This window comes from Sminthopsis crassicaudata, chromosome 1 (genome assembly GCF_048593235.1).
Source record: "Sminthopsis crassicaudata isolate SCR6 chromosome 1, ASM4859323v1, whole genome shotgun sequence".
In the NCBI taxonomy this organism is placed as follows: Eukaryota; Metazoa; Chordata; class Mammalia; order Dasyuromorphia; family Dasyuridae; genus Sminthopsis; species Sminthopsis crassicaudata.
Window position 1 is genome coordinate 448,049,762 of NC_133617.1, and position 13,645 is coordinate 448,063,406.

General features: G+C 33.7%; 1 protein-coding gene across 3 annotated transcripts in view; it reads right to left on the minus strand.

The window, feature by feature from the left end:
• Positions 1–1,058: 1,058 nt before the first annotated feature.
• Positions 1,059–13,645, minus strand: part of CFAP95 (cilia and flagella associated protein 95) — a 93,570-nt gene continuing 80,983 nt past the window's right edge. For all 3 annotated transcript variants that reach the window (XM_074280716.1, XM_074280717.1, XM_074280718.1), the window contains one exon: positions 1,059–1,348. In XM_074280716.1, the coding sequence (XP_074136817.1) occupies positions 1,163–1,348 (186 nt within the window). In that variant the 3' untranslated portion in view covers positions 1,059–1,162. The remainder of the gene's footprint in view (positions 1,349–13,645) is intronic.

The following is a 13,645-nucleotide window of genomic DNA, read 5'->3' on the forward strand; positions in this document are numbered from 1 at the left end:
ACCACCTTATCAGTTTCTTATCAAGGTTTCTTAAAATCTTGCTACTTGTGACTCTTTTTTGCTAGAGAAATTTTTATGCAACCCCAGGTAAATAGACATATAAAATAAATATACAAATCAGTCATAAAGGAATATACCCAAAATTGGTATATCTAAAATTTTACCAATTATTAAAAATGAAAGCAAGTTTATATACTGGGATAAATGTGCTTGTTTTTACATAAAGAATTAAATCTTGGTGGAATATTTGATATTGCAGAATGTAAAGCATTCAGAAATCTTTTACTGTAGCTGAATTTTTTACAACTCCCCACATTCAGTTATGCAGTTCCATGTGTTGTCATGATACATAGTTTAAGAAGCTTTGCCTTAGAGCACATACTTTTCTGTAGAGCAAAGTGAATTTTTAAACCTTTCTAGGTACCATATATAATTCAGTATATGATTTTACATCTTGTCAAATGAGTGTTCCCTCTAAATACAGAAGTATTTAGGTAAGTGCTCTTGTGATCCTCTTCTCATGAGGGAAAAAGAATTTACCAAACAAAGGGGAGGAGCTTCTCTGAATGCCAGAAGAAATAGAATATCAAGCTTGGATTGAAGAATCTGCTCAACTCTATACTTCCTAAGTGTTCCTGGGCAAGTTGATTCATCTCTATATGATTTAGTTTCCTTATGTAAACTGAAGGAGTTGTACCCTTCTCAGCACTCTGGTGAAGCCTACTAGCTTCTAAAATAATATTTTAAATTTATAAAAATGAAATATTCAAGTTTGCAAAAGAAATCAATTCTATTGAAATGTAACTATAACAATATTTTAAAAACACATTCATGCATGCCAGGTTAAGAACCTCCACACTAGATAGTCTTTACATTTGGTGACACACACACACACACACAAACACACACACACACACACATATAATGTGTAAAATGATTTCTCTTGAGTTCACATTTGTGGAACTCTTAGCAAACCTTAAACTACAATGTATATACTAGAAATGCTGCTGCTGATATCTATCTATTTTAAAAGTCATATACTAGAAGAAAAAACCTAATGTATGAATAAGCTATTTATTAAAACATATAATAAACCATTAACTGTCTCTCTTTCATCAGAAATGGAACTAAAGAAGTACGTTTGTACAGAAGATAAAGGGCATTATTTCAGAATAGGGGGAATAGGATTAACTGAGGGGAAGATTATTTGTTTTACATTTGCATTGGAATAAATCCCACTCTCATCCTGCCATGAATGAATACCTCTTCTTTTATACCCTTCAACATCAGTGAATTGAGAGCAGCATTTTCTGTGAATTGTCGAGTAAATATCTTGGAGGGGCTGAAGCTATGAGAATAAGAGAAACATTTTTGAAGTGAACATAGGTCATTTGCCACATTATTACTCTTTAAGATATTGGTGTTACAGACAACAGTTCATTTCCAAATAATTAAAATATTTTATCTCTGGATAAAATTATTAGCTGACAAATCTAGCTAGTAGATTCACTAATGCTTTTAAATGTGGAAAACTGATCTCATTCACAGTTATGAATATTATGCAAAGATAATTTTTTCATGTGGAATAATTAAACAATTTTAGCATAAAAATGACTTTGAAATTTATGGCTAAAATTACTGGTGAAATTATATATTGATTTAACCATTATGTGGAACAATTTGTAAATGTGCCCAAAAGACTATAAAACTATGCATAACCTTTGACCAAGCAATACCACTACTAGATCCCAATGAAATAAAAAACAAAAAGGAAAAAAGATCTATGTGTACAAAAAAAAGTATATATATATATATATATATATATATATATATGTATATACACACACACACATAAGATCTTTTCTGGAATCAAATAACTGGAATTTTTTGAGATGTCCATCAATTGGGGAATGGCTAAACAAGTTATAGGATATGATTGTGATGAGATACTATTATTCTTGACCATTAGGAAAATTACCCTTCATTTTTCATAGTTTGTCAAACAAATCTCCAAAGAATCAGAGAATTTCAGAGTTGGATGAGATTTCAGATGTCATCTAGTCTGAACCTGAACAAAAATTCCTTCTCCAATTACTTAATGTGGTCATTAGAAATAATTATGAATGTTATGAAGTTTTTTCCCTGAATATAATGAAAATATGCTTCTCTGAAGCTTCTGGCTCTGCTACAATCCACATTACTCCTAGTGTCAGATAAGTGCCACGTTTGGGTTGCCCCTCAATATATGAGGCTGCTTCATGTACTTATTTCCCTTCTATGGTACAATTTCAGCATCGCCACCTTATCAGTTTCTTAAATTTTTCTTCTACTGATTCTTTTTTGCCCAAGAAATTTTTATGCAATGGCAAGCAGGATGAACTCAAAAAAACATGGAAAAAACTTTTATGAACTTATGCACAGTGAAATTTTAAAAAACAACAAGAAGAGAACATTGTACACAGTCCCAGCAATAATGTATGATGGTCAATTGTGATGATGATGATAATAATAATAATAGTAATTTAGCAATACAATGATATAAAACAATTCTGAAGGACTTATGATTTTAAAAATCCTATCTACTTCGAAGAAAGAACAGATAGAGCCTGTTAATGCAGTTTGAAGCATACTTTTTCTTTACTTTTTAAATTTTTCTTGAAGGTTTTTTTTGGTCTGTTTTCTTTCACAACATGGCTTATGTGGAAATGTGTTTTGCATGACAGCACATGTACAATCTTTTTCAAATTGTTTGTCTTCTCATTGAGGAGGAAGTCAAGGAAAAGGGAGAATCTAGAACTCAAAATTTGAAGTAAAAGATAATTTTTACATGTAATTGGGGAAGAGTAAATTTTTTTTAAAAATATGACTAAGGATTAGAAGGAAAATGGAAAACTGGGAAAAATTTTTTATAACTTTCTTTGATAAAAATCTGATTTCTTAAATATGTAGAGAACTGAGCTAAATCTATAAAAATGTGAGTCATTTCCAATAAACAAATTGTTTAAAATATTAACAAGCTGGGGGCAGCTAAGTGGCGCAGTGGATGGAGCACCAGCCTTGAATTCAGGAGGACCCGAGTTCAAATCTGGTCTCAGACATTTAACACTTCCTAACTATGTGACCCTAAGCAAGTCACTTAACCCCAGCCTCAGGGGGAAAAAATAAAATAAAATATTAATAAGCAGTTTTCAAAAGAAATTAAAACTGTCTACTCATATTTTTAAAATTAGTATCTTTAAAACACCATTGATTAGAGAAATAAAAATTAAAACAACTCTGAGGTACCAATTTACATTTATCAGATTGGCTAACAAAACAGAAAAGGAAAATGACAAATGTTGAAGGAAATATGGAAAATTGGGCCAATAAAGCATTGTCCATCCAACCATTGTGGAGAGCAATTTGGAACTATGCCCAAAGAGGGATAAAACTGTACATACTCTTTGACTCAGCAATCTATGTTATAGGTCTGTATGTTATATAGATCAAAGAAAAATTAAAAAGACCTATATATACAAAAATATTTCTAGCAGCACTTTTCTTGGTAGCAAAGAATTAAAAACCAAGAAGATGCTCACCAATTGGAAAATGGCTGAACAAACTGAGGTGTATGATTGTGATGGAATACTATTGTGCTATAAGAAATGACAAGCAAGAAGGGTTTCAGAAAAACTTGGACACATTAATACAAGACAATTCTGAAGGACTTCTGATGAAAAATGTTACCCACCTCCAGAGAAAGAACTGATAGAGGCTAAATGAAAATCAAAGCATACTTTTTTTGCTTTATTTTTTTTGGTTTGGGGGAATAAGGGACTGGGAGGTTCACCTATGTTTTCTTTTACAAAATAAATCTCTTGAGATTGTATAAGAAGGGCTTTAAAATAGCATCTAGTCTAGACCCCTTTTCTATAGGTAACTGTCTAAAGAATCTGGTCTAGCTTAGTTTATTATCTACAACACGCAGTTATATGCGAGAGAGAGAGAGAGAGAGAGAGAGAGAGAGAGAGAGAGAGAGAGAGAGAGAGAGAGAGAGAGAGAGACTGAGAGAGAGACAGAGAGAGAGAGAGAGAGAGAGAGAGAGAGAGAGAGAGAGAGAGAGAGAGAGAGAGAGAGAGAGACAAAGAAAAATATAGAGAAAGTGATAGAGAGAAACCAGTACAAAATTTATCTGTATTACTCGGGGGAGGTATACTTTTCCCCCCTATTCTAGAGAATGCTTGACTGCACTGGCATTTCCATGAGAATATTTAGAGATTTTAGAAGGTAGGAAGACATTTTTACATATGAATTTTATAGTGAGCAAAAAACCAGCCCAAATCTAATAAGAAAATATATGTAGTTAAATATTTAAGGAGTGGACAGTAGAAGCTAAGAGGCATAGGATAAAATGGTTCTTATTTTTGGATTTGGGTTCTTATTTTCTTGTGCCATCATTGTGGTATTAAGCTAAGTAGAACAAAGTATGGAGCTCCTGATGCTCTTCCCCCTCTCATGCCCTCTTGCCTGCTTCTACAGACCCACACACACCCCTACACACACAACTTGCAATGTTGTGGAAGCAATTGATGATGGGAGTTGTGGTCAGTTCTAGTCTCCAAGAGGACTCAAAGCTTCATCTAGATGTGAAATATTTGGTTTTCTTCATCATTATCATCACAACATCATCATTATCTTAATTTGCTAGCTTCATTTGCTTTTAGTTTGCTAGACACAGAGAAGGGAAAGCTCAGAAGAACTGCAGTTGCCTAATAGCTTCTTCCATTCCTTGATTTCTGTCACAATTTATTTAGCACATTATGTTCTTCTGCCTCAATGATATTAATTTTATGCTGCCTATGAGTTAAATAAATTATAACTGAATTTGAAGTCTGTCCAGTCCTAGCCTCAGATTGGATAACTGGCTTGTATTATAATGCCCCATAATTTGTACCACACCTGACCCTTTGTGTCTTATTTATACCACAATCCCACTGATCTTTGAGCTAAAATTTTGGTGCATTAGCATATGTGTTGACTAAAAGAATAACAATAATAGCACCTTGAGGATAGGGATTGGCTGGGTTTTTTTCCTTTTCTTTTGTGTCCCTCAATCTTAGTACAATGCCTGGCACATGATAAGAACCTAACAAATCCTTGCTGATTGATTTATGTGGCATTTTAAAGTTTGCAAAGCCTTTCCATAAATGAGTTTATTTCAACTGAGAGACATAAGAAAAGCACAATTATTACAGATTATATTGGGCAGTAAAGAATTCATGGGAAAAGATTCTTTGAATTCACCTCTAGAAAGATAGGAAATATATGTTTAGGAATAGAGGTAAGAATGACCTATGCAAGAATAGATATAGACACAAATAAATTAATTTGGTTGGAAGTAAGAGATTAGAAAAATAAATGAAGGTGGAGTATTAGACTAAGGAAGTTGTCAGTGTAAAAATAAAAAAATCATTATTATTTATAAGATATGATCAAATCACAGGATTACAAAACTAGAACTTGAGGGAGAACTTGAGGGAGTCTTGGAGGCTAACTCCATGAAGAAATGGAGGCCAGAAGGAAGTTATAACTTTCCTAGGGATCCCATGGCTATGTAGTGTCTCAGGTAGGATTTGAATCCAGATCTTCCCAAGTCCTGTACTCTATCCACTAATGTTTTATTAATATTAAATCATGAACAAAGTGAGAAGATACTGGAGATACTAGGACTGTAGGTGATAGTTCAAATTATAGGATAGGGAGTCAGAATTATGAAATTTGGAATAAGGACAATGTAAAATAGAAAATACAATAGGCAGAGAAATAGTTTAGAACAGGTGAGTCTATAATGTTGTTTAGTCTTTTTTCAGTCATGCCCAACTCTTCATGATCCCACTTAAGATATTGTTGGCAAAGATAGTGGAGTGATTTGCCATTTCTGTCTATAGCTTATTTTATAGATAAGGAAAGCAAGGGAAACAGAATTAAGGAACTTGAGCTCATACAATTTGTACATATCTGAGGCCAGATTTTAAATTCTTTCTTATTCTGGCCTAGCATAGTGGATATATTGCACCATCTAGGTAATAAGTAACCAGAGTAAAGTTGGACTTCTATAACAAACCAGAATGGAAACATTCATGTAGTTGAAAGTTAGTGACAGGTAGGCAAGCTGGAATAAAGACATGCAGAGGGTCAAGTACTACTTAATAGTTAGAAACAGAGTAGGAAGAAGGAAGAGCAGAGTTCAAACTAAGATAAATGTCAAGACCAAATTTACAGAAAAAAATCTAGAGAGTAAGATCACTGATGGACAGAGCAAGACCAGTGGTCAAAGTCTAAACAAATAGTCAAAATCCCTAAGGACTCATGATGAAAAATGATATCTACCTATAGAAAAAGAACCAATAGAGAATGAATGCAGATTGAATATATAATTCTTATTCTTGGTGGGATTTTTTTGTTTGTTCTTTTTCCCAACATGGGAATGATGAAATATATTTTGCTTGATTGGACGTGTATTATCTAAATCAAATTGTTTCCCTTTTTAAAAAGAGGGAAAGAAAGAATGAGGCAGAGAACTTGTTTTTTCAAAAACAGGTGCTAAATTTTTAAACTTGAAATAGAGAAAAAATAAAGTTAAAATTAATGTATTTTTAAAGTAATAGCCATATGTTGACATATATATGAAAGCACAAATAAGACAGATTATAGCAACTGAGGTAGTTTTCCCTGCAAGGGCTATAGAGTTTCTAGAGTTCTGTCAGTCATATATTTGACTTTAATCCTAGCTTAGCTAATGTAGATTCTACAGGCAGAAACAAATAATAGAGTATATCTGAATGAAGTAAAGGGCCTTAACTGATTTACTGTATCCTAAACTATATATCTGGAATACACCGTACAGTGTGCAAGTGTACTGTAGTACACTTTATTTCATAGCCACATTAGGCACTTAGCAAGAAGGCTGCCAACAAGTGAGTATAATAATAAATGTGAAATCCTTCTGGGTGACCTCCCTTCCTCAAGTCTCTTTCAACTTTAGACGGTTCTGCATTTAGGGCCCAAAATAATCTTCCTAAAAACGGAATTGAACATGTCATGGCCCACATCAATAAACTCCAGGGGTTTCTCATTATCTCCAGGACAAAATATGAAATCCTCTATTTGACATTTAAAATCTTTCACAACCTGATCCCTTCCTATGTTTCTGTCCTTCTTACTCTTTGCTTCACAAATATACTGCAATTCAGAGACATTGAAGTCTTCTTGCTATTCCTAGAACATGACACCATTTCCCAATTCTTTACTGCTTGTCCCATCAATCTTGGGAGCTCTCCCTCCTCATTCCCACCTCTTGCCTGTCTTAGATTTTTTCAACAGAGTTCAAATCTGATTTTGGAACAATTTTCCCTTCTTGCTAGTGCTTACCCTTAAAGATTACCTTCCATTTACACTGTATCTTGTAATCATATAGTTAATTGTATGTTATCTCTCCATTAGAATCTGAGTTCACTAAGGGCAAAGACCATTTTTTTCCTTGCTCTGTCTATCTGACACACAGTAAGTATTTTAAAAATGTCTGCTGACTGGATGATCAGTAACAATATAATCCTCTATGGGATACCCCTCAATATATATCAAATGTTAGGTCACTAATATTTGTATCCCAGCTTCCAGCCAAGTTTTCTCTTCCTAATAATCTAGTCAAGGTAAGCTTTCCTAAATTTTTTTTAATATGCTGCTTCCCAGGACTACGGGTAGTTCTCATGATAGGTTGAATACATGGAATTCAAACCAATTCCATGATAGAATGTTGAGGCTACTTTGGTTGAGGAACAAAGGAAGGCCACAGCTGGAAAGTTCCATGTACTTTAGATCCAGAAGTATTGTGTGATAAGTCAAGAGTTTGTGACTAACTTATAGAATGCTGAACACAAAAAGCCCAGAAGGGGGTGCTGGGAGGTAAAGCAATGGAAAAAGAAGTGAGCAGAAAGGCATGCTCCAGGTTGAGCCTATGATATCAAGATAAACCACTAAATTATAAGTTAAGAGTCAGATGTTGCTCAATTTTCCATGTTCAATTTTCTTTAGAAGTACTAATGTTTTTTCTCTTCTATGAGTGAGGTGGGCACTTATCACTAGTTTCTATACCTTCTGTCCAGAAAAATTTTTGAGCTGCAGTGGATGAACTTTTAGAATGACACATGGGAATGGAAAGTAGAATAGAAGAAGATTGTATAAATACACATTCTTGTCATAACTTTTTGATTATGTCCAATAAGCATAAAATATTCTTCCAATCAAAATTTTATATAAAATAAGTTTTTCAATCATGTCAAAGACCTATTTTAAATTGGTTTATCAGAAATGTAAAAATAGACATAGCAGGAGAAGTTATAAGAAATGCATTCTTATTTTGGATGCATTTTTATCAACTGTCCCAATAATAGATAAAATATAGTCAAGTGAAAAGTATTTTTCCCAGATACTCATATTCAAATTAATAAAAGGAAGTGCATAAGAAAAGATTAAATATGTGATGGAAAGCTCATTGGCTCTGAAGCCAAAGTATCTGAGTTCAAATAACTACTTCTGCTATTAAAGACTGGCTCTTGCACAGTGTAACCTTAGCAATATAATATTATATTTCTGGGAATTAATTCTGCATCTATAAAATGGGGATATAATACTAGACTTGCTTTCCCATCTAGGTTTAAACCTGTGTCTTAAGTGTTTGTTTAGTTAAGTACAATTCAAAGAATATAGTGTAATACATTTCTCTCTAATTAAAAAATATGGTCAACTTTGTAAGATTTCATTACAAAAGAAAATTTTGGAACAATTTTATGTGTTCCACTTTTGAAAAATAAAATAATGGCACATTGGTATAGAATTGATATATAATTCTCTGATAATGCTATACTAGTACTAAAGAAACATGCTTTTTTTTTTTTTTTTTTTTTTTTTTTTTGCTAAGGCAAGTTAGGAATTGTTAAGTGTTAAGTGTCTGAGGTCACATTTGAATTCAGACATTTGAATTCAGGTCTTCTTGATTTCAGGGCTGGTGCTCTATCCACTGCGCCTCTTAGCTACCCCTAGAAACCTGCTTTTAAAAAAATTGAGAGCAATGCTAGAGATTCTCACAAGATGGGCATCCTAAGTGAAAAGCTATAGATGCTTTAAATTTAAATTTAACCATAAAAATTTCATTTAGTTCTGCGCTTTTCAGGTCCTATTTTTAACCTGCTATTAGACGTGGAGACAGAAAAATACAACTGAAGTTATATACTTCACCTTTAACTGATTCAAAACAAGGGCATTATAGGAAGAGATGATATTTAAACGAAGTGTAGATTCAACAGTCTGGGCAGTTGATAGAATTCAAAGCAGGCCAGGATTATGGGAAGAAATTAGTTAAGAAGGGGCCAGATAAGAATGATTTGGAACATTGATAAATGGTCAAAGGATATGAACAGACAATTTTCAGATGATGAAATTGAAACTATTTCCACTCATATTCCAAATCACTATTGATCAGAGAAATGCAAATTAAGACAACTCTGAGATACCACTACACACCTGTCAGATTCTCTAAGATGACAGGAAAAAATAATGATGAATGTTGGAGGGGATGTGGGAAAACTGGGACACTAATACATTGTTAGTGGAATTGTGAATGGATCTAGCCATTCTGGAGAACAATCTGGAATTAATTATACCCAAAAAGTTAGCAAACTGTGCAAACCTTTGATCCAGCAGTGCTATTACTGGGCTTATATCCCAAAGAAATACTAAAAAAGGGAAAGGAACCTGTATGTGCCAAAATATTTAGGGCAGCCTTTTTTATAGTGGCTAGAAACTGGAAAATGAATTGATGCCCATCAATTGGAGATTGGTTGGGTAAATTGTGATATATGAATGTTATGGAATATTATTGTTCTGTATGAAATGACCAGCAGGATGAATACAGAGAGGCCTGGAGAGACTTACATGATCTGATGCTGAGTGAAATGATCAGGACCAGGAGATCATTATATAGGTCAACAACAATACTATATGATGATCAATTCTGATGAACGTGGACCTCTTCAACAATGAGATGAACCAAATCAGTTCCAATAGAGCAGTAATGAATTGAACCAGCTACACCTAGCAAAAGAACTCTGGGAGATAATTATGAACCACTACATAGAATTTCCACTCCCTCTATTTTTGTCCACCTGCATTTTTGATGTCCTTCACAGGTTAATGGTACACTATTTTAAAGTCCGATTCTTTTTGTACAGCAAAATAACTGGGCATGTGTGTGTGTATATATATATATATATATATATATATATATATATATATATATATATATATATATATTATTTAATTTATACTTTAACATATTTAACATGTATTGGTCAACCTGCCATCTGGGGGAAAGGGTGGGGGGAAGGAGGGGAAAAACTGGAACAAAAGGTTTTGCAATTGTCAATGCTGAAAAATTACCCATGCATATATCTTGTAAATAAAATGCTATAATAAAAAAGAAGGGGCCAGATAGTCTGAAGACAAAATCATGTCAATCAATACAAAGGGAGATTTAGGTTAGGATCTAAGCAGCACCAGGAAGGGCCCAATGTCATAGATTTAAGGAAGTGCTCATGAAAGATAGATTGAAGTTAATTTTCTAGTTCTAAGGAATTCATCTGATCAATAAATCAATCCTAAGTGGAATCCTAGAAGCAATGGCAATGATTGAAGAATTAGTAGTGCCATATTTTCTTCCCCTAAGAGGAAACCAACTTACTACATAGTTGACCCCAGATCTGATCCCCTTTGGATAGCATAAAAACATACTTTATGAACTAAAAATTCTAGAATGGGATTCTACCTAGCATTAATGATAATTTAAAACAAAACCACCTTTTGAGAGAGGTATTTCCAGATTGCAAGGGCTTTCTACTTTAAGGTCGCCATATAAATAATCTGTATGTATCTTGTATATGCCTCTTTATATACATAAAAACTCTCTTCTAATGAAATAAATGCTCTTTGAGGGCAGGGAGTATTTTTTTTTCTTTGAATCTCTGGAACTTAGCCTAATTTCAGGCATTGATATGTTTAATAAACATTTGTTGGTTAACTGTTATCAGTTTGAAATTCTCAGAGTCTCCAACAAAGATTTTTTTTTCTTTATTTCCTGGATAGTAGATTCAGATCAGTAGATTTGAATAGTAGATTCAAAGTAGATAGTAGATTCAAAGATCAGAAGAGCTCCTATGAGTTTTTTTTTATTTTTATAGTTTGAAAAATATGAGGCAGAGTCACATTTGGGGGGTTTGGGTCTAGCTTGGATAAAAGAATATAGAGAATATGCCACTAACAAAATCCAACAGTTAGAGTTACAGAGAGAAATTCCATTTAAAGTAACTACTGATAGTATAAAATATTTAGGAATCTATCTGCCAAGGGAAAATCAGAAACTATACGAATAAAACTACAAAACACTTTCCACACAAATTAAGTCTGATCTAACCAATTGGAAAAATATTAAATGCTCTTAGATAGGGTGAGCAAATATAATAAAGATGACAATACTACCTAAACTAATTTAGTGCTATACCTATCAGACTCCCAAAAAACTATTTTAGTGACCTAGAAAAAATAACAACAAAGTTCATATGGAAAAGCAAAAGGTCAATAATTTCAAGGGAATTAATGAAAAAAAAAATCAAATGAAGGTGGGCTAGCTATACCAGATCTAAAATTATATTATAAAGCAACAGTTACCAATACCATTTGGTATTGGCTAAAAAATAAACTAGTTGATCAATGGAATAGGTTGGGTCCAAAGGACAAAATAATCAATAACTCTAATAACCTAGTGTATGACAAACCCAAGGACCCCAGCCTGGGATAAGAACTCAATGTTTGACAAAAATTGCTGGGAAAAATGGAAATTAATATGGCAGAAACTAGGCATTGACCCACACTTAACACCGTACACCAAGGTAAGGTCAAAATGGGTTCATGACCTAGGAATAAAGAATGAGATTATAAATAAATTAGAGGAACATAGGATAGTTTACCTCTCAGACCTGTGGAAGAGAAATGAATTTATATCCAAAGAAGAACTAGAGATCATTATTGATCACAAAGTAGAAAACTTTGATTATATCAAATTGAAAAGTTTTTGTACAAACAAAACTAATGCAGATAAGATTAGAAGGGAAACAATAAACTGGGAAAACATTTTTACAGTCAAAGGTTCAGATAAAGGCCTCATTTCCAAAATATATAGAGAATTGACTCTAATATATAAGAAATCAAGCCAATCTTCAATTGAAAAATGGTCAAAGGATATGAACAGACAATTCTCAGATAAAGAAATTGAAACTATTTGTAGTCATATGAAAAGACACTCCAAATTATTATTAATCAGAGAAATGCAAATTAATACAACTCTGAGATACCACTACACACCTGTCAGATTAGCTGGAATGACAGGGAAAAGTAATGCAGAATGTTGAAGGGGATATGGGAAAACAGGGACACTGACACATTGTTGGTGGAACTGTGAATACATCCAGCCATTCTGGAGAGAGATTTGGAACTATGCTCAAAAAGTTATCAAACTGTGCATACCCTTTGACCCAGCAGTGTTGCTACTAGGTTTGTATCCCAAAGAGATCTTAAAGAAGGGAAAGGGACCTGTTTGTGCAAGAATGTTTGTGGCAACCCTCTTTGTGGTGGCCAGAAACTAGAAACTATGTGGATACCCATCAGTTGGAGAATGGCTGAATAAATTGTGGTATATTAATATTATGGAATATTATTGTTCTGTAAGAAATGACCAACAGGATGATTTCAGAGAGGCCTGGAGAGACTTACATGAACTGATGCTGAGTGAAATGAGCAGGACCAGGAGATCATTGTATACTTCAACAACAATATTATATGATGATCAATTCTGATGGATGTGGCCCTCTCCAACAATGAGAGGAACCAAATCAGTTCCAATAGAGCAGTAATGAACTGAACCAGCTACACCCAGCAAAAGAACTCTAGGAGATGATTATGAACCACTACATAGAATTTCCAATCCCTCTAATTTTGTCCACCACAAACATTCTTGCATATACAGGTCTTCCCTCCATAATCCAGTTTACCCCAGAGCAGGGATTGTAATAGGAAGGACACTGACCCTTAAACTCTCTTTCATCTTGCCAAAAAGACAGGCAAGGGCTAGGAAAGGTATGGGTAACCCTTCAAAAGTGGCAGTAACATGCTACTGATTGGTCTTTTCCTAGTGGAAAGAAACAAAAGAGAAAAAAGACTAATGAATATAAGATCCTTGAAGACAATCTTTGAAGAGTATCTCATTTTTTCCCTTGTTATCTATCTAAGAACCTGACTCAGTAACTGACCTATAGTATGTACTTTATGACTTTGTTGATGTGAATTGAATAGTGTTGGTGACTCTGGCAAGGTAGAGAAGATAGTTCTTATGAGAGATGGTTTGGTAGTGGCATTCAGAAATCATACTTGACTAACTCAGTTGATATAACAATCTGTCATAAAAATGCCTACTACTCTGTTGACAACTGCCTCTGATGACAGACTGAGCTCAAGTTTGATGAATCAGACTTCCTGAAGGGTATATTTGCACTGTACC